Genomic DNA, 26,387 nt, shown 5'->3' with positions numbered 1-26,387 from the left:
TTTTGAATATACCATTTATTATTTATACATATTATATACATAATTATTGAAGATAAATTATTATATTATGTTCTACAAAGAGATTGCTCTATGATAATTAATTACAAGCAGATCAATAGGTAATAGAATATTTTCGTAAGATTATACTGAAAATTACAAAGAATATTACTCAAATCTTAAATTATCAATTAATTGTACTGTGTTGTCTTGTCTACATAAAAAAATAGTACATAGGTACCTACCAATGTTTCAAAAGAATAGGTTTTTCGTGTATTTTTCACTTCTATTGTCATCTTGACGATGATTCATTTTTTTACTACGTTTGTTAACATGAATTTTGTTGCCAATGTAAGGTAGTTTTTATGATAGTTGGCAATTTATTGTATCTAGCTTTAAAAAATTCAGTTGCTATAGGTATCATATACAATCAAACAATTTTGACACAAACAATAATTAAACAATATATACCTATACATTTATTTTATTGGGTTTCATAATTTTTTTGTGAGATACTTGAAAATCAATAGTTGCCCATACTTAAGAGTTTAGGTTGTCAAATAAATTAAATAGATGATACTTCAGTTAAATTTCTAATGTTGTTTTAAACATTATTGTTATTGATGAAAGTTTATTTTCAAAAGTTTTTTCTCCCATAAATAAAATTTCTTCATTCTTTCCTCTGGGATTTTTGTTGAAAATTTGTGGCAGCACTGAATTTTTTGCAACTTGCAACTAACTTCGCACTACTTCGCAGTTAGCAAAATCAAAACAAAAGTCTGACAAAATTTTAAAATTTAAACGTCATGGTGGTCGCAGAAATGGAAAATACGACCCGAGATGATGATACTTGCGAAAACTTGGGCTTGGGATGTGCCCTGGAAATGTTCACAGAGGTGGACACAGTAATTGGTCTCATAGATAACCTCGAAGTGATTTATGATTCTTCTGAGTCAGAATTGGAACGTCAATATGACAAACTATACACTATACTAAAGCAATATTATGAACAACCGCATCTTTTAGATCCACATTTGGACAAAATATTGAATAAGTTTGTAACAATATTGCGTTCCGAAAGCATTCCAGATAAATTAAAACATGCTACTTTTAATTACATGTATCAGATTATACGAGTTAGAGGTTATAAAGTTGTCATCAGACATCTGCCGCATGAGGTAGTTTTTTCTAGAAATATTTAGTAGATGTAATGAAATTTTGGCTTTTATTATAAACTTCAAATTGAAAAATGTTATGTAAAATAAATTTCCACTTGTAGATTGCCGATTTACAGCCGGTGTTGACTTTCTTGGAGGCACAAAATCCTGAAGATAGAGAAACATGGAGAAGCCGATTTGTAGTTCTGCTTTGGTTGTCTATTATTGTAATTATGCCATTCCATATGGGACGACTCGACAGCTTCACTACAGGAGAAAAAGGTTACTTATTTCTTTGTTCTTGGTATCCAACTATGTGGCTAATCATACAACATTACCTATGACAAAATATTCTGCCCTCTGAAGCGAAAAGCTTTAACCCACAATTATGTATTATGGTCGATAAGTTATTTGTTTACTGTAATACTGCTTACCAAAAATATTAATATTAAGCACAATTTCAGAACTGTTTAACAATCTACTTGTTAAATATAGAGATAGCTGTACTGGTCACCAAACATTTGTTTTTCCTTGGTATCGTTTAGGTACTTCATTGTGTAGCACCTCAATGCATTACTAATTGTTTCATCTGTGTTTTTTTTGTAAATTGAATTCTCTAAAATATATCGCCTTGGAAACAGTACATAAAAATTGAAGAGCAGTTATTATATTGTTTGAAAACCTGGTGAATTAAGGCTCGATGACATTGAGCTACTTTACACGCTGCTAGTTGGCGAATTTACAATCTATTCGTAAATTCGCCCAGTGTCATCATCGAACAAGCAGATTACAAACAATCTATCGAGAAAAGTTGACAGCCGGTCAACTTTACACGCTGGCGTGTGGGCCTACTGCATCTGCGCAGTAGAGCGATGGTAGCGACCTCCCGGTAAAAGAACGAACTACTCATTTTGACATTATACCGTTTTGACGTTTTAAAATGGAAACATTACTTATTCGGCTAGCAGCTAGCTAGCTTGTGTATATTATCTATGCTTTTTTACGTATATTATCTATTGTCTATGATCTGCAACTACGTTCTGTCAAAATAGTCGCTGGCTTGTGGCTTCTCAGCGAATGGAAAGTTTTGTGTCATCATCACAATCGCAGTAGCTGAATCGCCCGCTTTTAAATATGCCAACAAACAGTTTATAAAGTAGCTCAATGTCATTGACGTTTTAGCAATACCGTCAAAGAATTTACTCTATAGTGTCTTTGGATATATTTATTACACCTGAAATAAAAATTGTACACATTATATCTCAAGTCCACATAGAGCTCGCAATGGACGAGTCCTAAATTGGAGCAAGACGACTTTGAACATACATGGATGAAGGCAAATGCTGAAAGAAACTATGAACCATATTACGTTTAACGTGTAAAAAAATAGGTATCTAATTAGTAATCGCGAGCCTAATACTACAAGGTTCTAAGTATTCCTCCTTGAGAAAACAAACCCAACAATGAAGTAGAATTCTACGCTGCCTCATTGTTACTTTTGTTTCTTCAAGGACAAACACTTAGAACCTTGTAGTTCTCCACTCGCGTAATGGTATCCATGTAATTATTTTGTTTCTTTTATAGGAAGTGATGGCAAAGTCCGAGAAACTGTGATGAGTAGAATATTTGAAATTTGCAAGACGTATGCACTTGTAACAGACTCTTGCTCTGAAGCCAGCGCATTCTTAGCTTCCAAATTTTTAACCAGGTAAAAATTGATTATGTTTTATGTCCTATATACTTCGCCGGTTCTATGCCTTCAGTGAGTTTCTCGCTCTATGAGGCAGTGATCGACAGGCCGCTCATACAAATTTCGCGAGTTATCTCGTCCGACTTTAAACTCAAATTACTAAACACTGTCGATTGAATTGCATAAGCTAAAAAATTAAACATACAGTGACATCTGTTTGTATAATTATGAAATTATGAAATACTATGCCACATATTATCGATATTACAGCGATTTTAGTGAGAGCTTCGCTCTACATTCAATATGAGTTGTTAAAAATCTGTGGTCTGTCAGATATTGTAATAGTAATATTGTGAGGCATAGAAAAGTTTAGTTAGAGTTATTTTCATTTCAATCGATGGTGAATTTGATCTACATATTTCCTACTGGATATATATATCCATACACATATATCCTACAATTTACACCCACGGTGGCAGCGCGGCTTAAACCTTGGACTATAACGTCGTGGGTCCCAGGTTCGAATCCTGGGTTTGGCAAGTAGACATATTGTTTTTCAATTTGTGTGTGAGTTAGGGTATGGACCTAATAGGTTGAGCAAGTAGTGGCTGATATCCATTTCTCGTAAAAAACAAAATCTGTTAATACAAACCTCTACTCTGTGGAGGCCAATATGATCCTATTGATCGAACATGGTTGAAAAAAAAAAATTCCTATTGGTGTCATTTTTTTTTAATAAGCTTTTTGCAGTCTAAGTACTATGATTATCATAGTGTCTAAAGCGTCAATGACATTGAGCTACTTTACGAGCTGCTTGTTAGCGAATTTACAATCTGCCTGTAAAGTCGCCCAGTGTCATCATCGAACAAACTAACAAGCAGATTGTAAACAATCTACCGAGAAAAGTTGAAAGCCGGTCAACTTTACATGCTACACGCTGGCGTATGGGCCTACTACGTCTGTGCAGTCGAGCGTAGAAGCGACCTCCTGGTAAAAAAACGAACTACGTTCTGTCAAAATAGTCGCTAGCTTGTTGGCTTCTCAGCGAATGGAAAGTTTTGTGTGTCATCATCACAATCGCAGTAGCTGAATCGCCCGCTTTTAAATTCGCCAACAAACAGCTTGTAAAGTAGCTCAATGTCATTGACGCATGATGAAACCTAGCATTTATTTTTTGATTTTATCCAACATGGATACGCAGTTAATTTACCTCTTGACTTGCAATTTATCCAATCTCTACATTCACATCATTTTGTAACTCTATTATAGATTGTATTATTACTATCCCTCATGTAACTTAAAAAAGATGAGTGTGTGATGAGCACACCTTACAAAAAGGAATCTTTTTATTTTGCTCTCTATTTTCTTAACCCGTTGGCGTCTGACTTTCCGAAACACAAATTGAAATCTTGAAATCAATTGATTTTTAGAACATACATAAAAAAAGGTTGGCCTATTATAATTCCTGAGTTATGAAAATAATAAAACACATGAAAATGGAGATAGGGAAGTTCAAAATTCAATAAATACGAACTTTTGATTTTTTTTTCAAACTTCCCAAATCATTGGATTTAAAACATAATAGATCAACAATTTAAACAATAGATGTCACATAGTCACAAAAAAATTCACAAATATATTCAATACGAATTCACGCAGCGACACTTTCTCATGGTGATTCATTTAAAAAATCTATAATATAATTTGGTAAGAAACCTCGCAAACCAAAGTTTTATTTGGTGCAGAAATCTGCTTCTTAAACTTATTTAATTCATTATTTTTTCTATAGATGCCTATGGACGTCCCAAAAAATTATCGAAAAGGTGCCTTCTTAGGCACGAGAATTTCTCATGCTTGGTACAAAAGACAAAAAAATGCGGCACGAGAAATTCTCGTGTTTGGACAACTATAGGTTAATTGTCATTGTCACTGTGCACGGTCTCACCATCACTGTAAACCATCTCTTCTTCATCTCCAGTAAAGTTCTCTGCATACTCACTAAGTTACTCATCAATTACATTACAGTATGATCTACATGACAAATTTGTATACGTAAAAGACAAAATGGGCCTGCAAATGTCCTAATTGTAACTTAACCGCTTATGATAACAGGTTCGAATACCGAATCTAACATATTCACATGTTTTTCAATGTGTACATATTTCCAATCCAGAGCATGGACCTAATAAATTGAGCAAGTGGCTAAAAACTTGAAGATAACTCTTCGTGAGGCAGTGAAGATGAAAAATAAGTTAAATTTCAACAGGCAATTTCTGTTTTATTATTGTTGAAATTTCCACAAGAGTCGTGTGATTCACACGGTTGACCAACCAACTCTTAATCAAAACAATCCACCATGTTTAGTAAGTAATATACTAAGTGTTCTCAAAAATTTTCACAATCGCCAGTCTCCGTGGTGCATTTGGTAGCATGCTTGACTCTTCACTGAAAGGTTGGTGGTTCGAGGTTGACCGTGGCGTGTCATGAGCATTTTTAGTTTTCCGATTTTCGGAATGGCTATGATGGTTTTTTTGCACCTTATTGTTTCACTTGGATTCATTCTGCATCATTTCTAAAAAATAACATTTCAGAACCACTCAATCTGAGAAAGGGGATAAAGAGAATGTACATATCTTTTTTTTAGGTCTGACGTGAAAGAACCGTATCTTGGTGTATTTCTCGAGTGGTCTTATTTACAAAATAGTAACCTTCAAATTGAAGATAACATCAAATACGGAGTGCTCGCCACAGTTGCAGCTATCCTCAAACACGGCAAACGGGAAGACCTTCTTCCTTACGCCGACAATCTTTTACTATGGGTTACTAAACAGAACTACAGACAGAATAAGGCCATCTTAGTACGAAAGTATGCTGTCAAAATTATTCAGAGAATTGGTATGAACATATTATGTATTTTAACATATTTGCGGATAGAATTTTAGGTGTCGCTGCTATTAACACATTATTTTTTGTGATAATCAACGTTTGATTGAAACCCTTGGTTAGAAATCACTAATTTACTAAGAACATAGGATTTTCCAGTTGAAAATTTTCTGACAACTACAATCATCATTGTCATTACAAATTATTTATTTATTTATTACAGAACTGATGCATCTAGCCTTTATTTTCCTAAAAATCAATGTCTATCATCACCCAAATGACAATATTAGCCATCAGCAGTGGCGAATGGTGGAGGTAGGCTATTAAGATCCGTCATAAATAGAGCACACTACACTTTGTCAGTGAAACGTATTAAACTAAAATTACAATTAACGGATTGTGATTACTGTTACCAGCCTACCTCCACCCCTCGCCACTGGCCATCAGTATATAGCTACCTGATGTAGTTACCGCAATTCAAACAATTTCCACCTTATAAGTAAACTTCATATATAATTCCCGTAGGACATTTCTCGAGAACCTGAAGAAAAATACAAGATGCACGGTAGGTTATATATAGCAGTAGTATGAACTCTTCTGTTTTTTTCTGCCAGGATATAGATATCAATTTGCATTTCACGTCAGCTATGACCGTCTTTTCAATATGACCAATGGTTTGACTGATAGCTGTGACTGAACTTTCTTTTTTTAATTGCGTAATATCTCAATGTGAAGGAAATAAGTATTTAGGTCTGAAAACTTTAAAAAACGAGTTGGATATGTCAATATAACTATAATGCATTTTTGCATAAAAGACAGAATGAACAAGTTGAATCTACACCGCTAAATTAGTAAATTTCACACAGAAACACAGATATTTAAATGCTCATTTATTTAAAACAATGGTATTCCATACACGTATAATTGATTTTTTGACTATCTGCGTAGGTCTTACATACCTGAAAAGCCGTGTGGCAAAATGGCGATACTCTAGAGGCTCCCGTACCCTGGCTGTGAATCTTAGGGCCGCTGGAGACATGACTATTCCGGCAGCTGAAGCAAATATTAATGCAGCCGAACCGGAACCCGAGGACGAAGATGATGAAGATTGCCAATACATTCCAGAGCAGGTGATAAATTTATCATGAAGGTGTTCTGTACATATTAATACATAAGTTTGGTTATAGTAACAGATCCTTTTATGAGGAATAGTTTTTAGCCATTCGCCCAACCCATTGGGTTCTTGCACTGGATCAAACACAGGTTAAAAAAACCAAGCTTATGGATTTATGCAAATAGAACTGCGGGAACTACATGCAAACAGCAGGAAAATGTGAATTCCATGGATGTTAACCCTTTCTAAGCGTTACGAATCCCGACTTAGTACAACAGTGCGCGTTGTTATTTCAAGCATCAATAAATCGTAATAAATGTCAGTCAAACATACACAAATAGAGTAGTAAAAAATCGGAGTCAAGTTCAAAAATGATTATGACAGAACCTAATATTTTATGTGACTCTAAAAATAAACATTCGTCGCCTAAAACTGATAAGAAATCACGAACAAGATTTCTTCATTGAAAAAATGCCGGCTTACTCGAGCGGCGCCATGACACTTACGAAATGGTGCTGGACTAATGCGTCGATGACAGATTAACAAGTGTAAGAACAGTTCAGTATTATAGTCTACGGCTACGATTTCGACAAATATGTCATACACATAATGAATAATAATATGGTTTATGACTTTTATGAGCATTTTTGTTGAGTGTGTTAAAAAAATATCAGTCATAAATAGCTCATTTTTATAGCATCCAGGACATCTCAAACTGTGTAACTTTTATTTGAACTCCCATACACATTGCAGCACTGCAGGTCGAGTATAAATAAATCATCCTTGAGAACTACTGGCTATTTGAGAGTAATGTACTTACCACCAGTGCCTGGTTTGTACCTACCATTGACCCCGAACTGAATGGAATCGAATGACACATAGTTTATAACAAAACGGTTTATTTTTCGAATACCTATTAGGCTATTACAATTCGTAAAATATTAAATTTCAAACACTTTTTGCACTTCTAAATGCTTTATAGTCACCACAATTTTATTTTCAAGTTCATTTGTTTTTTTTTTATTATATTACTTCAATAACCTGTGGGTCTATTCTATACTTATCGAACACTAAAGTGATAAATAGTATCAAACTTAGGGTAGGTTTGTATCAAAATATTAGCACTTATTGTAACAATTACACGAAGTTGGTTTTTATTGTTGCAATAAGTGCGATATTTCAACAGCAGCAAGATAGGTGCTGTTAAAATATAGCACTTATTGCAACAATAAAAACCAACTTCGTGTAATTGTTACAATAAGTGCTAACATTTTGATACAAACCTACCCTAAGTATGATAATATTTATTACTTTATCACTTTAGCGGTCGATAAGTATAGAATAGACCCACTGGTACTAGAATAGGTAATCTCTTATTTTATTATAATGACATGATAGTAAGTAACTCGAGTTATTTTCGACTATAAATATAAGAAGAATTCTCCATAAAAAAAAATAGTAGTCATGAATCAAACCCTTTTGAATAGTGTTACGAAAAAAATAATTCTCAAGTGTCTGTCTCACACCAGCAGACGATGATTTGCCGCGCAGTGTATAAAAATTCAGTAGCGCGGGACCTGGTGTAGCGTAATACGACAATTTCCGCATTTATGCGGGAACGGGCATCTGATTGTTCGTGTCTTTTCTTTATAAATGGCTGATAACTAGGGTAAATAAATAATTTTTGTCTGTTTCACCTAATTCTATAACCAGAAAATAGTATTTAAAAATGTTAATCAATGATAAACAAAGAGACATATTGAATCGCGGACTCCTAGGTATATTTAAATGACACCTTGTTCAAATTATTTTCCGAAACTATTTACTCGCGGATAATATAATAGCAGATAGGCGAATGAATGCAATCTCCAAAAGCATTCCTTTTGTAAAAATATTTTGTAAATTCACTTTGATCAATGTAAATTTCGAATATTCTATTTAACAGTTTACGCACCAAATAGTTTTTCAATCATTAAAAAACAATATAACTTATTATATCGCAAACTCGTATCGTTACAAACACGTCAGTCAAATGTCTTCGACGCACATGCACTAAGAAGCGATAAGACACTATATACGCGGCAAATTTGAATTGGCCCGATGACTGATATTTTTTTATTCAAGACACGCTCCCGAAAAATATTTATTTAAATTAGATAGAACAAAAGTTTAGGCTATCCATTGACAGATGTCAAGAGAAGGATGATTTCTGAATAAATTAAATCAATGTTCGAATTATTCGCGCCTGGCCGAAAGGAGTACTAGGCAAACGAAAATCGAAATGACTTTAGTCAGCTGACGCGCGGATGACTCGCGCGTATAGGCTGACTAAAGTCAGTTGCCGCGTTAGAAAGGTTAAATCAGGGGTCCATTCACAATTCGTGATTGATTTGAACAGGTTTACATAATTTTATTGTTTCACTTTTGTAGATTGAAGAGGTGATCGAACAACTATTCCTGGGCTTGCGGGACGGTGACAATATAGTCAGATGGTCCGCTGCCAAAGGCTTGGGGAGAGTCTCATCAAGACTGGGTGAATCAGCCGCCGGTGATGTAGCTGCAGGACTCATGGATCTTTTCGGCCCACGAGAGGATTGCAGCGCTTGGCATGGCGGATGTCTCGCCCTTGCGGAGCTCGGTAAATACTGTTTAAATCAGCGCTCGGAATGGAGCAGAACGCCCTGAAGCGCCGTTCCGGTTCATGAATTCCTCGAGAATACCGTTCCGTCTCGTGGAATCCTCGAATATACCATTCCTTCTCGTGAAATCCTAGAAGATAGCAAGATGTCTCGTAAAATTCTCGAGCCTCATCAGAATATTTCATATGGCGTTCCAGTTCAAAATATTTTGAAAACATAATAAAGTAATAATTATCTTTCTATTAAACTATGATTTTACTGGTTGACCGGATTATTGTTCCTACATAATATGTCGATACAAATGGGTGTCACAATTAGCCAAGCTAAAATTTTGTTCTTAGAAATGCATCGAGCTAGGTATATTTTTTCCCAACAATGCATTTCTAGACAACCCATGTCGCGAGTGGAGAACTACAAGGTTCTAAGTGTTTGTCCTTGACGAAACAAAAGTAACAATGTGGCAGATTAGAATACTACTTCATTGTTGAGTTTGTTTTTTCAAGGACGAACACTTAAAACCTTGTAGTATTAGGCTCGCGATGTGTCTAATAATAAAAGTTTTTATTGAAGAAGCACCTTTAGATTTATTGCTCTCTTCCGTTTTCTTAATATGAGATATTATATTATTATAACAATGTTATTTTGCGTGCAGACAAAATCACAAAATACATAATATATTTAGGGTACCTGGTATTATGGGTATAGATTATAGAAGGACGTAAGGTAGATGGTTTGTGAAATACAAAAGTATCATAATGCAATCAATCCACTTTTCGAATATTCACGTCATTCTTATAATAATAATAATATATACAATGGAAAATGTAGTAGGCACTCATAAAATAATTGCAGGTAGGTGTATATTGGTATATTATATTATAATCAATTAATGAAAATAGTTTTTTAAATTATCATGGTAGTGGCAATGCCTTCTAAAATTTTCACGTTTTTAATACTATTAAAATAATATCGATATCGCACATTTAAAAAAAATGTATTAGGCTATCATAGAACCTTGCTGGTAGATTGTTTACGAAAAAATGGCAATGCATTCTAGAATTTTCACCTAGCTTAAAATAATATTCATATCACATATTTTGAAAAAAATGTATTAGGCTCTCATAGACTCCTCCAGGTAGATTGTTAATGAAAAATGGCAAAGCCTTCTACAATTTCCACCTATTTATTACTAAGCTTAAAATAATATTGATTTGCATATTTTAAAAAAAATGTATTATGCTCGCATAAGACCCTGCAGGTAGATTTTTTATGAAAAATGGCAATGCCTTCAAGAATTTTCACCTAGCTTAAAATAATATTCATATCGCATAATTAAAAAAATTGTATTAGGCTATCATAGAACCCTGCAGGTAGATTGTTAACGAAAAAATGGCAATGCATTCTAGAATTTTCACCTAGCTTAAAATAATATTCATATCGCATATTTTGAAAAAAATGTAATAGGCTCTCATAGACTCCTCCAGGTAGATTGTTTATGAAAAATGGCAAAGCCTTCTACAATTTTCACCTATTTATTACTACCCTTAAAATAATATTGATATTCCATATTTTAAAAAAAAATGTATTAGGCTCTCATAATATAGAGCTCATAGATAAGGTAGATTGTTTGTGAAAAAATATAAAATTATCATAATGTAATCCTACTTTTCAAATATTCACCACATTCTTATTGATGCACTGGAAATTGTATTAGGCACTCATAAACTTATGTAGGTATATTGCTTTATAATCAATTAAAGAAAATTGTTTTTGATTATGTTTTAATAGTACTTACATGGTAATGGCAATTTCTTTTAGAATTTTCGCATTCTTACTAAGTTTAAATAATGAATAATGATATCTTCATACTAAGCGAATGTATTAGGTTCTCATAAAATCCCTGTAGAGTGTAGGTAGTAGATGGTTTATGGAATACAAAAGTGTAGGTATCATGATACTATTTACTATTAGAATATTCTCTACATTCTTATAAAGGCACTGGAAAATGTCTTAGGCACTCATACAACTAATGCAGGTGAATATATTGTTATTTATTAGGCGGATTCAAATTTCTTTCTGTTAACTTTCCTAACGTTATTCATAAAACTTTATTTATATTCGAGTGTACCTATATTTATTTTTCATTGTATTGATTGTGTATCAAGATTTGAGGCTATATTTATGTAAGTATTATTTATGCTCTTGCTTTTTCGTACATGTTGGATTTTGATTTAATTAAAAAATAGTTTATCAAAATATTTCCAATTTACTGAAAATCAGAGCTTTGAATAAAGTAGCATGTGTCTTGGTTTTACTAAGGTATCTGCTGTTTGAGACTTTCACGGTTGTTTGTCATCGTAATTGATTTTTGTTATTATTTTTTTATTATTTCATGTATTTTTATGTTTCCTACTCCAATTGGATTCATATACATTTAGATATTTATATTTGTATATTAATGTTATGATTTTGTAAACGATTTCGTAAACTTATATTATTATATATTTTGATGTCACAAACAACTGATTCGGGCGAATGTGGTGATGAAAATGTTTTATAAAGTACATTATGTAAAACTGAGATATTTTTTGTATTACAGTTATTATATCGAATATTGCACATATTCTTTGAAAAAATATTGAGCGTTCCGGTTCGTAAAATTTTCTGTTTCGAGCACTGGTTTAAACCAAATAGTCTCGACCATAGATCTACCAATATACATTGTCTGGTGATTGCGGGTGCTACTTGCTAACACTTGCCTGTGAAGAGCTTAGTTCCGAATTTTAACAACAGACAATTAATATTTGTATGTCTATAATAAAGAGGGAGCCTATCAAACGCTTTGTGATAGAACACTTGACAGCGATTCCAGAACCTTTTTAGTATGGTTAACTTGTTGACCGCGGAGCATTCATCTAAAAAATGATCACTGCATATGAAAAATTTCTTTTATTCTCTTTTTTCTTTTTACACTAATTTAAAGTGTTTTGATCTCGGTGCATAGTATGAATCTGCAATACTGACATGCACCTAATTTAATCATTAGCATTAGTAACCCCATTTCAGCTTCAATTACATAATATGTGGTATACAAATGCTCTATCTGCTTAGAAGAACATTTCTTTCTTCAAGCAATATTATTGAATATAGTATTAAAATTTATTGATCTATGCTTTTTGATTTCAGGCAGACGCGGCTTGCTGCTGCCCGACAGTCTACCATCAGCTGTAGAGGTGATCTTGAAAGCACTTCAATACGAAGAGTTGCGAGGGCATACAGCAGTCGGTCAGCATGTGAGAGATGCTGCCTGCTATGTCAGCTGGGCTTTTGCAAGAGCCTACGATGCCGATATTCTCCAGCCACATGTCAAGAGAATTGCTGCTGGGCTTATTATTACAGCTGTTTTTGACAGAGAGGTTAATGTGTAATTTATTATTGTTAGTGTTATTAATGACGCTACAGCACGGTGTGACACACTGTGAATCTTGAGATTATGCACTTCGACGCTTATTATTTATCCTTTCTGTATATGCCACCCAATGAAATTTTTGGATATCTATAAATTTTACATTCAATTTCTCGCTTATCGCAGTCAGTGTATATAATATTATGATTGGATGAGGATCTTTCCGAATACTCTCGAACTCAAACAATCGATATACTTAAATAAAAAGGATTTTGATTCACACATTATTTTTTAGAAAAGTTTACATTATTAAAACTATGAAGTATTAAAAAAAATTTCTTCAGCATTCGATAGAATTTATTCAACCGAGAGAATTTAATGGCAAATCTAATAATTGGATGAATTTGTTGAATGAATGCACATTTTTATATAATAGTTTTTTTAAAGTGTAGGTTTATTTTTGTATTGATTATTTTAAATACTTTAAAATGTAAATTATCAGTGAAATGTATTAAGCTGCAACTTTCGTATTCTGTAGAGGCATTATAATCCTCCTCACCATCTCACCTCCATATCATCCTTTAAAGCAGAATTCAGCACCTATGTTTACAGTACTAATGTGTAGAGTGCGGCAAATATAACATGAAGCGTGGCAATTTCGATGACTACAATCCTCCGCCCCCTTTCCTCTTCGTTCCCCTCTCTGTGCAATCATTTGACGTTCGTTATTTGTGTGTGCTGCAAGTTCGTGCAAAGGGTTTGAATGTCTTAATAATGCAAAAAGTGTTGAAAAGTGGTAGCAGGAGGATTATACATTGTGTTATACCTTCTGTGAAGAACAGAAAAACAAAATAAGCTCACCGGGCCTATAAATAAGGTTGATGATAGAGTCGCTCCAATGATAGGTAGATATTCTTCGATATTTCAATGTTACCATATAACTAAAAATATCATAATAGTATTCTTCACATTCTGAACCAAAGTACGGAAAAAAAGTCTCCTATTACTGGCAATCCTTTCATAATATATCGCAGCGCACCGACGGCAGCCTTGACACTTTAAGTTATAATTTTCGCCATCTACGTTAGCTTATTATAACTGTGGCAATCGTGTTTGTTCACTTGCGATACTTTGAACTTTAAAGGGATTTGAAAATAAGGCCGGAATATACATTATACACATATTTGATGACAATTTCATTACTGTTTGTAGATTAACTGTCGCAGAGCTGCTTCAGCTGCATTCCAGGAAAATGTGGGACGGCAGGGATCCTTCCCGCATGGAATAGACATCCTCACAGTGGCCGATTTCATCTCAGTCGGACTACGAAATAATGCTTTCCTCACTATCGCCCCATGGATCGCTCAGTTCTCCGACTACACCTTTCCACTTATCGATCATTTGGTTGAGAAAAAGGTTGATCATTGGGATATTACCATAAGAGAATTGACTTCTAAGGCTCTTCACAAATTGACAGACAAGGTAAGGAATTATTTTAGTTTTGTTATTTTATATTAAAATATGTTCTGGGTTAGGCCAGATGAAGTTTGTGGTTACATATAACTTTTTTTAAATATTACCTGGACAAAATTTCTGGCTCATACTCGCTTTCGCACACATGGTATCTGAGTTGGTAAAGCGGCAGTCTAGCTGTGGACCACAAGTTCAATCCCGCAGTTGGAATAAAAAATAGGGAGTGTGGGAGTATCTAATTTTTATGTCCTTTGAGCAATGCCTTGTAAACCTCTCGCACATTCCACACCTCTCCACGCTGCCTCATGTGGCCTTTCTCACTTCGATATTCCATCCTGAAGTAGAGTGACTGTCCTGAGCAGTGCACGTTCTGTGCAAACTATTATTCTGTTTCTACAACTCCATATAGTATTGGCTTAGAGCCTGTCAACAAGGCGCATTTTTCCGCGCGAGTAACAAGTTGCGCGTTCCCGTTCGACCCAATTCAGCCATCCACAAATGCTCGACGATTGTCGCGCGACAATCGCCTGCAAGCGCTAGACTCTGAACGATCGCGGCGTTTACAGCCATTACAAAATGAATTACGACTTGGCGCTCGAATGCGAGACTTTTTATTGGTACTCCAAAATAAATTACATCACCTATCTTGTAAAGTGCCGAGAATAGGTATTGAAAGTAATCGCGAAATGCAAAATCTCATAGAAACCGACTAACAAAATAATTAAGTTGTTGTGCTTTTTTCTACACTCGCATTTGTTTTTTATGCCGATTCAAAAATAAATTATGTCACCTAGTTGTTTCAAACGCGCAGACTATGCCGTTTCTGGACGGAAGACATTTCTGGTTCTCGAATGTAAATCGCGATGGGACTCGCGGCTTGTGGACAAGCTCTTAATTAGAATGAATAACACCCAACATGGCTGGCAAAAAAATATAACACAAATCCAAACAGAGCAGCAATAAAATCACTAAATATTGAAGTATCCCTATTCTAACAGTCGTGCTTACTGTTAGGTGTAAAATATGTGCTTATTTCTTTTATTTTTATGGAAATATTGTCTAAACACAACCATGCTAGAATAGGCCCACAGAAATTTATATGTATCGCCACAAAACCATTTTCAAAATATAGAGTTAAATTATATTACATGCAATGTATATTATTATGCTATATTATGTGTAATAATATAATATTATGATCGATGTTGATAATATATTTTTAGGCCCCTGATTACATGGCCGAAAAAGTTCTACCAAAACTTATCGAAATGACAAATTCAATTGACCTAAACGCGAGGCACGGCTCGATACTTGCGATAGGCGAAGTGATTCACGCACTCTCCGTTATAACACTGCCCGATTGCAATAAAGCAAGCAGTCTTATTACATCAGATGTGTTGGAAGCAATAAGGAATCTGGTGCCGAAGCTGCATTTGAAATATCAATTTAGGGGACTGGGAGGAGAACTGATGAGACAGGCTTGCTGTGCATGTATTGAAAATATTTCCATGGCCAAAATAAACTATCACGGAGATGCAATAATTGGTAAGTTTTATCTAAGTATATGCTGTAAAATTAGACTATTACGGATCGAAACATTTTATAATTTATTACAGGAGAATGAATGAATATTAGTGGAACAGTTATATTATTTTAACAACAATTTATTATAGTGACAACACAGATTTCAACTGAGCGGGAAAGAAGCCTGTATTACATGTGGTAAATTGTTCAATTGTAAAACGTAACGAATATAATCAGAATTCACAAAATAAATAGTAGTAGATTTTGGTCTATCTATAGATAGTATCTTAAAAAAATTATATACTTGTATGATATTATTTTGCATCTGGAGTATTGTAGCCAGGGTACTCAATAACATCCAACCTGTCAAATCTTTTGATTTTTTTCACTTCCTGCATTATTTTCCCAATACTGCAAATAAGTATTCCATTTTTTATAAGTTGCTTCACTTGCCAATTTGAAAATATTGTAGTCTATTTTTTAAAGTTTTTCCATCATTTTTAAATACTCAGTAACGTTAAAATGAATGTTGTTTTCTCAGTGTGCATTTAATCCAGTGCAAATGCTCAATGAGTTGGACGAATGACTAATGGCTTGATTACACCGGCAGACGCGCAAATCCAACGATCATCGTGATCAATCGTCTTTACACGCAACGATTCGATCACGTTGATACTTTCTTTTGATTGGGCTTAAAATAAACATAGTTATTAAAAATATAAGTTGACCAAAAACTATTTCTTCGTTAGATTGGTGGCTACACTGAACAGTTTTCCCTCGTATTTTTATGTCAAAACTCAGCTGCCAAAGCTAACTAGCGTAGCAAGAAGCGAGTCACGGCTATTTGACGTTACATAGTTGTTTTTTTTATAGAAAATATTTTTGATTTATATAGGTACTTATTATTATTAATTTACATAATAGATAACTACCTGGCGAGCATGAATCTCCAAGCGAATCAGTTAAGATTGATTGTTGCGAGTATGGCTATATTTCAACTCGCTCAGGCGGATAAAAGGACTTTCTGTAAATGAAAATACTGGGTCAAAAGTTGGCTTAGTGAAGAAAGCGCGATCGGCGTGGTTTTACAAACAACCTTATTAAAGAACTAACCCTAATTAAGTGTATTAATTCAACGAGGTGTCCTCGACGCTAGTCCACACTGTTAAATTTTTAGCCATCTTGAAGATAGTTATTTGATGGTATTTGAAAGAGTCGAATCCAGAATGGCGTGAATAGCTAAGGTGACACGACTCGCAAAGTGGGCGGTTACTTTGGATACTTTCGCACATTCTCGGCAATCTTAGGTAGATGAATCATGCCCGAAAAATAGAAATTGTTCCAAGCTGCTCACGATTCCAGAAATATGACTTTTAACCATAGATAATAGCTTTTCGCAATTGTGGCAGAGAGTCGGGCCAGACGGAATTTGCCAATTTAATTTGAGCATAGCTATTATTACCATAAAAAATCTGTTAAAATAACCACCACTCTATAATTAGGATCGAATACAGTAATTTATTTCTCCCTTTTCTTGTACTTACCCTTGTAATTCCACAATGTGCCGATTGAGACTGTGTTTACCTCAAAATTTTTGACATTGTGTTGTATTATGTAAAATGCGCTTAGCGCGTGCTGAGAGCAATGTACTCACACTTGATGACAGCGAAGTACTATGTAATTAATCCTGCCTATTTCAGGCACACAGGAAGACATCGAATTTGTACCTGCACCTTAATTGTTAAGCATAATATCTATAACTGAATTAATCTATTGCAGATGACTGGCTGACACTTATTGAAGAGTGTTTGGCACACAAAGTGTTGATCATTCGCGAGAAAGCAATCGCAGCTCTATCGGCATTGTTCAGTGAATATCTTCGACATGCGCCGTCTTCCCATAGTCAAAATGGCTCAAGCATGAAGAATGGAGATTCCACTAACATGGACATTGATCAGAGCGAAGACTTTATGCAGATTCGTGATAAGAGAATGGCTTTGATTGTGAAATATTGTGAAAAATTGAAGCAAATGGATGCCCACTGCAGAATGGGACACGCTGTGGCTATTGGTAATTATGTATATATTATTTTAAATCATACAACATGCGAAAACACCTATGAGTTTTTAAATCTTGTCTACTAACTGCCATCTGTAGTGGCTTTGTGACGATTCTAAATAGTAATCGCTTGGTATATTTAACTATTTTTTAATTAACTATTTCTTTTATTCAAACGAATAATTCACAAGATTTAAGAATATATCATTCTGATTATTGAACATTATATAATTTAGAAAAACACTTAACTGAGAGAGTATATCACAACCAATAGAAAAAACTTTTTTGAAAAAAGTAAGCCAACCGGTCGGGAATCGAACCCGGCATCTCCAACGGGTAAACGCCCCAAACTCGTCGCATTCGGCCATTATGCTACGGAAGACATACTAATGACGACAAATATTTAAGCTATTGGCTATTAAATACCTACCACTCAGCGCTCTTCGAAATCATGTTACTTCGGCAATCGATTTTTGTTTATTAAATCAAAGTAGGTAGTTATTTTACTATTACAACGATTACTAACCGACGTCTAGGAATTTCTCCAATATTTTTTAAGCAACTTCTTGTACTTGCTAATAATTTTTAATTAACTATTTCTTTTATTGAAACGAATAATTCACAAGATTTAAGAATATATCATTCTGATTATTGAACATTATGCCTGGTCCACACCGGCAACAAGTCGCGCGACAACTCGTTAAACTTTACGATAATTATCATAATTGCTTAAGAAATTTTACGATAATTATCATGCTTATCGTAAAATTTAACGAGTTGTCACGCGACTTGTTTTCGGTGTGGACCCGGCATTATATAATTTAGAAAAACACTAACTGAGAGAGTATATCACAACCAATAGAAAAAACTTTTTTGAAAAAAGTAAGCCAACCGGTCGGGAATCGAACCCGGCATCTCCAACGGGTAAACGCCCCAAACTCGTCGCATTCAGCCATTATCAGCTCTTCGAAATCATGTTACTTCGGCAATCGATTTTTGTTTATTTCGTATATTTTGTATATTTTGTTCGATTGCCGAAGTAACATGATTTCGAAGAGCGCTGAGTGGTAGGTATTTAATAGCCAATAGCTTAAATATTTGTCGTCATTAGTATGTCTTCCGTAGCATAATGGCTGAATGCGACGCGTTTGGGGCGTTTACCCGTTGGAGATGCCGGGTTCGATTCCCGACCGGTTGGCTTACTTTTTTCCCTATTGGTTGTGATATACTCTCTCAGTTAGTGTTTTTCTAAATTATATAATGTTCAATTTAACTATTTATTTATCTACAGTAGTTAATTGATGTAGTCCGTTCTTATACATGCAGTTATAGCTATATTGTTGTAGTATAATGTCAATGCTTTGGTTACGGTACAAGTCGAACTTGTTTAGCATTTCAAATGGTCAATGTATGCAGTAATTAATAAAACAATACTCTCCATTCAAAACAAATTCAAGTTTCAGGGTTTATCTCGGCATTATCTATGCATTTAACAATTCATGGCATTGACTGATCAGATGAATCTATAATCGTTTTGAAATGGTTGTGCTTTTTGACAGATGCGAGTGACAATGGTGTAAAATTTGCTATATACAGCTAACTTCATCAAATGACATTCCAAAAAAATCCTCTAATTATACCTTGAAGACGAACTTGCGGTGGGCATGATGAATGAAGTCCTTCGGAACTAGTCCATTTCAGGATCGTTAGTGTATGCGAGAGCAGGGTTGCATGGGTTGTTTATCATATGCATTAAAAAGTATAAAATTGATAACACCGATTTGATTTGTTAGCCCTGCCTGCGCAGGGTTGGATTTTATTGCAATTACACAAGCATTGATTTTACGGGTAGGTATATTATAAAGATTAGATAATTAAATATAAGGGGTGGGCGATTATTATAGTTTCACATGTCACTGATGGGCGGATTAACATTAACTGGGGTTACACTATATCGCTGATGGGTTGGTTCACTTTAATTGGAGTTACACTGTATCACTCTTTCGTTAAGTTTTTATTTCGGTAGATTTATTTGATTATCGCGCCACCCACGCAGTCACGCGGGGCGGTGCGTGACTCAGAAACGAAATCGGTCCGTCTTTTCGCTGTAGGGATAGTTTGCTAACTGACGGTTTTCTCAAAACGCATCACCACCCTTAGAGGAAGATGCTGGTGAGGGGCGAAAAGGGGAATTAACAAACTGCAAGCGGGGCGAGCTAACGGCACTAGGGGCCTGACCTTGGGAGCTAGCAGGCATGGTATGCGTTTGAAAGTCGCATTGTGTAAAATTGCTTTTGTGGTAATGTTTGAAACATTTTGTTTGTAGTGCAGGGCTGGTTCATTTTTGTCAAGGATATTTTGATATTGAGTTTAAATTCCTGATATCGCATTAGAGACCTTTTTATGGAGAAGGGTTTTATTTGGTAATAATATATATTATATATATATAAGTGAAGCTGAAAATCATTTCACAATGCAGATAAATATAAGAACATTTAATACATAGGTACCTATTTAATTATTTTAACACAATTATTACAGGTGCCCTCCCAGGCTTCGTTCTCGAAGAATCTCTTCCGTTAGTGATACAATCCTTGATAGTCTGCACCCAAATCAGCGAGCCAACTCTGAAATGGGCTGAGTCGAGGCGTGATGCTGTCAAGGGACTTACCAATGTTTGCCAGAACGTGGGAGTCCAAAAGATTGAGACGGCGATGAGACAGGCCGATAGGAAAGGCGTGCATAAAGTGTTTGACTGTTTGATTGAATGCCTGAGTGAATACACAGTCGATATGAGGGGTGATGTTGGTGCTTGGGTTAGAGAGGCTAGTATGGCAGGTAGGCTATTTGGGTTCATTTTATAAATAATTGATTTATATTTTAGAGTTAAATGTTGCATTATAATTTTTAAATACATTAATTTTTCAATCTCTTATATCTCTCTATATCTCTTATCATCTCGGTGTATATAACAGTTGCAGCTATATGCTTTCACCACATCAAAGAATATACCTTTGAAATATGTGTTAGAAAAAAACTGATTTTTTATCATTTACTGTTCTGATATAACGGATAACCTGCAAATCTGACAATTGTCACATTTTAAACAGAAATTAATTATGTAAATAGTTTTTAATATCATTTAATTGATTCCGACAAAGGAAAATTAATTTGAGTATCAATTATATATGCAAATATGAAAGACTAGCAGTATTAAATACGTCTGTTCAACAATCAACATTGTTGACATGTACTTTTGTAAACAGACAGATTTTTTGCCGTGCCAATGAAAAATATACATATGACATTGGAAGTAGGTATACATTATCCCCTTATTTGCATTAACAATTAAAACACTTTGATAAAGTAACCATTCAATTATTTAAAGTTAATTTTGATTATTAGATTTATATTGTGCAGTTTTTATACTTTTGTACATACCATTGTCAATTTAAAAATATTTGAATAATTTTCAGGCAATTGAAATTTAATAAATGGCAATATTTATGAATGCTGAACCTGATCTTGCCTCACTAACTTACTACCTTTACAGCTGTCATATTTTGAATTATACATGGTATTTCAATGTTACTTTTTATGTATCCCGGTCATAGTGAATAGATTTTTTTGTTTTTCTTATTTTTATATTCAAAACCATATTAAAAAATGTTGTGCGATACTTTTCTAGGTCTCCTATCGCTTTGCAAGCAGTGCGCTAATGAGGACCAGTCCGTTTTGAATTCTGATTTAGTTTCTAGAGTAATGTTGGGAGTAGCACAACAGTCAGTGCAAAAAATTGATCGCACCAGAGCTCACGGAGGAAAAGTTTTCACCAATCTTCTTTACTGGTGAGGCAACATTATTCATATTTCTGTATATGTAAATAATAGCTCTTTGTGATATATGACACTAATATGAATTAGAAAATCTTTTTGAAAGTTCTGTGTACTTATTCGTGTTGAAAAATAACAATGAGATTGTATGGTAGATCACAGCCTACTTGAAGTTGGATATGTCTATATTAAAGGATTTACAGAATGACTGCACAGTCAATTCTTAAAAACTGTTTGTACTGTAAAATGTCAATGTAATATGTTGAACTTGTTGTTTCAACTTGGTATAAAAGAATGTTTCGTTTTCAGTGAACCGACGATTCCTCACATTCCACACCACACCGAGCTACTGGAGATATTTCCTCGTCCAGTGAAAGAAAATACAAACCCAGAAGATGTGACTGTCTCCAATAATACTGGTCTGTCTTTCAATGAGATGTCCAGTAGTAATGCTTCGACTCTGTGGCTTTTTGCCGAACACACGATGCCGCTGTTTGTGAAGTTGCTCGACTGGGATGCGTACAGATATAACATCTTGCTAGGCTTGACTGTTAGCGTTGGAGATATGACAGAAAATTTGGTAACCAATCAACCTTATAACCTCCTATTGCCTTAAATGAACCTCAAATATAATTTCAAAATCTTAAGTTAATTATGTCATTCCACAAACATCACATCTTTCTCTCTCAATCTCTGAAAGTTGTGTCATGTTTAACTTAATAAACCCTTGATAAACCAGACTCTACCCATATTAATTAAAGGGCCCTGGATAAAACGGTGGCAACCCACATAAACCCTTGATAAACCAGACTCTACCCATATTAATTAAAGGGCCCTGGATAAAACGGTGGCAACCCACATATTATTGGTTTCGACAAAAATCCAGTTTTTCTCAAATCTGTAGATAAAAACTCATCAAATTCAGCAACATAATTAAAGAAGCAATGCTTGCTGCATCTGAAACATTGTTTCAAGAATTTAAAAATAAGAAGGAAATAATTTCCGCTATTGAAGATGTTCAATTATCAAGAAATTCAGTCACTCGTAGAATAGAAGCAATGTCTGAAAATATCAAATTACAGAGAAAAAAAGATTTAGAAAAATGCATCAAAAAAAAGAAGGTGAAAAAGATGTGTGGCTCGCCTAAAATTTTCAAATTCTTAATTTGCTCAAGGTAACCAAGGCTCCCAACTACAGGTTGGGCATTGATGTAATGTTATATTTTATTTGTCAATTTTAGATAAAACATTCGACGTCTGCCCTGTTCTCATACCTCACGTCAATACAAGAAGACACTGTGAAAGTGGTTGACATCTGCGATACAATAATACAAGTATTTGCTGATAATCACGGAAACAGCCGCATCACTCTTCCCATGCTCAACTTTCTCGATAGGTTACTAAGCTCAGGTAATTTTTATTTAATTTTTTAAAATTCTTAATTGTTGTTAAATTATGCTCGAAATATTAAGATGGATTTAACAACCCAAACACGGTGTGAAACTTAAATATTGTATAGTTATTTATGAGTCAAATTGCATGTTGCTGGTATGACTTCTGGACTGAAAGTTATCAACGGTCACATTAGGCTGAAGTTGTTGAGTCGGTAAATGATTTTAATGATGTAATCTGACAGTGTAAATCCATAACTATGCAAGTGGCTACATCATTTTCAAATACATATCTTACGGCAGATGTCGCCATTACGAAGCGTCCACAGACTGAAAATCCTATAGCATACCTATTTAAACATTTTGTCTATGTACCTTAATCGATCAAAGCTTCATTTCCGATAGAGACAATAAATATTATTTTAAATACAATTTTTTATTCATCCCCATTGCTTACAACATCTGTAAAAATCTGCATTTATCTGATTTCAAAAGGTTGTTTCCTAAAAAACTAATTTATTCAAAAGTTAGTTACATATCACAACATGTAATCAATCATAAATTATGATTTAGTTCTTCACTAATGCACTTAATTATTATTTGTATGCATATTTTCTCTTTTTTTAAGGTTGTGTGAGTTCAGTTCTGGAAGATCCCTCTAGTAATTTTGCTAGTGAAATTCTGAAGCATGTCAAATTTGAAATAAAAGGCTGCAAAAATGTCTACAAGCTCTTGGATTCCATCAATGTCCTATGCCAACTTTTACAGGTAAAAATACCATTATATCATTTAGATAATAACCATCACACAAGTCGATCAGTTATTTATAAGTTAACCCTATTTTTCTGGATATCTGTCTACATATTACATATTATGAAGCACATTATGGTAACCTGTATCCGCTTTAATCTGAGAAATCTGAATCATTGGAGCTGATAAGAAGATTTTGTCATGGAAAGACGCTGTTGGTAACGATTATTAACGTTTGAAAATTATTATTTCCAATCTTTTCCCTTCTCCGTTACTTACACAAATAAATGTCTTTTTTATTATTTTCAGGTTGGCGGCAATGTTTGCAAATCTTCTTTGGTGAAGTTAGCCATTTGCATTTGTTACGCTGATAAATACGTTCGAAAGTCAACCGCCTCCAGGCTTTATGATGCACTGCTCATATATGGTGAAATGACATGCATACCTCCTGATAATTTGGACCAGGTAAAATGCATAATTATGTAAATCTTCCTTTTCAATGCCATCATTAAAAGTATCAGTTTACTTACAGATGAGTGAATATAAAACTAAATTTACTGTTTTACATCATTTTCTTGTCTTATTTCAGGTTATGTCAATTTTAGCGGAAACAAATTGGGAGCTGAACGTTGTGGTTCTCAAACCTATACGAAACACCCTCTGCGATTTGATGGAGATAGAGAAACCTGTTTCAGTGGCAAAACCTGCCAGCAGCACTCAAAATAATGTCCAATAAATATTTTAAATCGCTAAAAGATATATTTTATAAATTATCTGAAACGCCATTTGAGATTTAGTTTCAAACCAACATATTCTGTTTTTTAAAAAAAATGATCAATGTATTTATTTGAAACGTTTAGAATAATAAATATAAGTACATGATTATGTATAATGGTTATTAAAATTAATATTGCTGACTGAAATAATGCTTATAGATTTTTTTATTTTGATTAAATAGGTAGGTCTATTTGGTAAGTTAATAATGCAAAATACAACTAATTTAAAATTATAAAAGTGACGTAACATTGTGAATGATTTTCTTTGAAAGAAGATTTTTTAACACCGGTATTCCAGGTATAATACTAATCCAGAATGATAATGGAATGACGATAGTATGTATGTCGATTACAAACTATGATAATTTGTTGCTAATTATTTCTAAAAATGTTTTTTCACAGTTTTGACATTCCATATCAATTATTATATTCTGTATACATATTAACACTATACGGTCCGCGAATTTTCGCGAAGAACCTACGCCAATATCCGGTATTTTTTAATGAAAATCAACAAATTTCGATCGCGAAGTTAAAAATGATATAACTTTTGAACCTATTGATATATTTCAATAAAATTTTCAGAAAATACTTAAAATATATCAATGCATCAAATTGTGTCATTTATTTAACACTTGTCAACCTCTGGCCCGCGTTCCATAAAGGTAAAGTATATAATTTGTAAATTTTCGTAAATTGTTTATTATATGTTATTAGATTAGTTCAATTTGTTAAATATAATGTAAAGGAAACAGCCTATTGATATAAAGCAATCACAATATATTATTTTTTAATTAAAAAATGTAATAAAATATTCAAATACAAAATGTTTTACACCGCTATAGAATACGTATCAATTCATTTTTAGCGCTACTACTCATATCTCTGATTATCAAATATAATAAAATAACAAAGACTTCACACAAACTGTGAAGTGTTTAAAAATAAATGCACATTCATTCCCGAACGAACACTAATCTGATTTATTGGTTTTATGGCTGAGGCAGTGCAGTGGCGTGCATATTTTCGAGTAAATTCAAATAAATAAAATGCACGCATATACATTCCCACCGTTTATTACAATTTGGTATTATTGTAGGAATCGAGACAATCCAATAACAGTGCAGAGGCGTGCGTAAAAAATTCATATAACAAAATCTATGAGCAATAGAATTGTAAAACAAACATCTACATTCCACAAAAATATTTGAATCAACACTCAATCTTATGGATAATACCTTTAGATAACTGGCTAGGCACGAAATAATTATTATCACACTAAAGCTGAAATTATTTGAAATAGTTTATAAAACTATGAATGTAAAATGAACTAACAACTAATACACTTTTTTTTAAATTATACGAAGAAAACCAATTACCAATATGTAGATGTAGAGGTACTTTACACTCTTTGGACATGTAAATAGTTTCTTTTCGAAGTTTATGTGAGGAACACACTTTACACTTTCTTCTTAAACGTTTATTAGTTGCGGAAATCCACGGAAATATTTGATTGTGATTGAAAATTACACTAAAATCTCCGATATCTTCAGTCACTGGGAATATCTGACATACAATCCGCATAGTTTTCCTCTGTTTAAAAACGAATGGTCCTCCATTTTAAAAAGTTTTTTTGGAGATAAAACTAATAAAAAATATATATCCTAGCTGAAATATACTTAGATTAATTATTTTTT

At 33.9% G+C, this 26,387-nt stretch overlaps 1 protein-coding gene across 1 annotated transcript; it reads left to right on the top strand.

Moving 5' to 3' along the window:
* Positions 1 to 750: 750 nt before the first annotated feature.
* Tbcd (tubulin folding cofactor D) lies at positions 751 to 25,531 on the top strand. The gene is made up of 17 exons (XM_085953445.1): positions 751 to 1,175; positions 1,277 to 1,436; positions 2,739 to 2,862; positions 5,489 to 5,739; positions 6,676 to 6,857; positions 9,272 to 9,479; positions 12,667 to 12,896; positions 14,099 to 14,368; positions 15,583 to 15,904; positions 17,663 to 17,953; positions 20,483 to 20,779; positions 21,630 to 21,789; positions 22,084 to 22,354; positions 23,015 to 23,183; positions 23,793 to 23,932; positions 24,224 to 24,379; positions 24,504 to 25,531. The coding sequence occupies exons 1-17, from the start codon at positions 804 to 806 to the stop codon at positions 24,648 to 24,650; spliced, it is 3,750 nt and encodes a 1,249-aa protein (XP_085809571.1). The 5' UTR covers positions 751 to 803; the 3' UTR covers positions 24,651 to 25,531.
* Positions 25,532 to 26,387: the final 856 nt, after the last annotated feature.

This window comes from Rhyacophila brunnea, unplaced genomic scaffold (assembly GCF_057557595.1).
Source record: "Rhyacophila brunnea isolate RB1 unplaced genomic scaffold, BYU_Rbru_1.0 scaffold_10, whole genome shotgun sequence".
Taxonomy (NCBI): Eukaryota; Metazoa; Arthropoda; class Insecta; order Trichoptera; family Rhyacophilidae; genus Rhyacophila; species Rhyacophila brunnea.
This window is presented reverse-complemented; position numbering and strand designations above follow the sequence as displayed.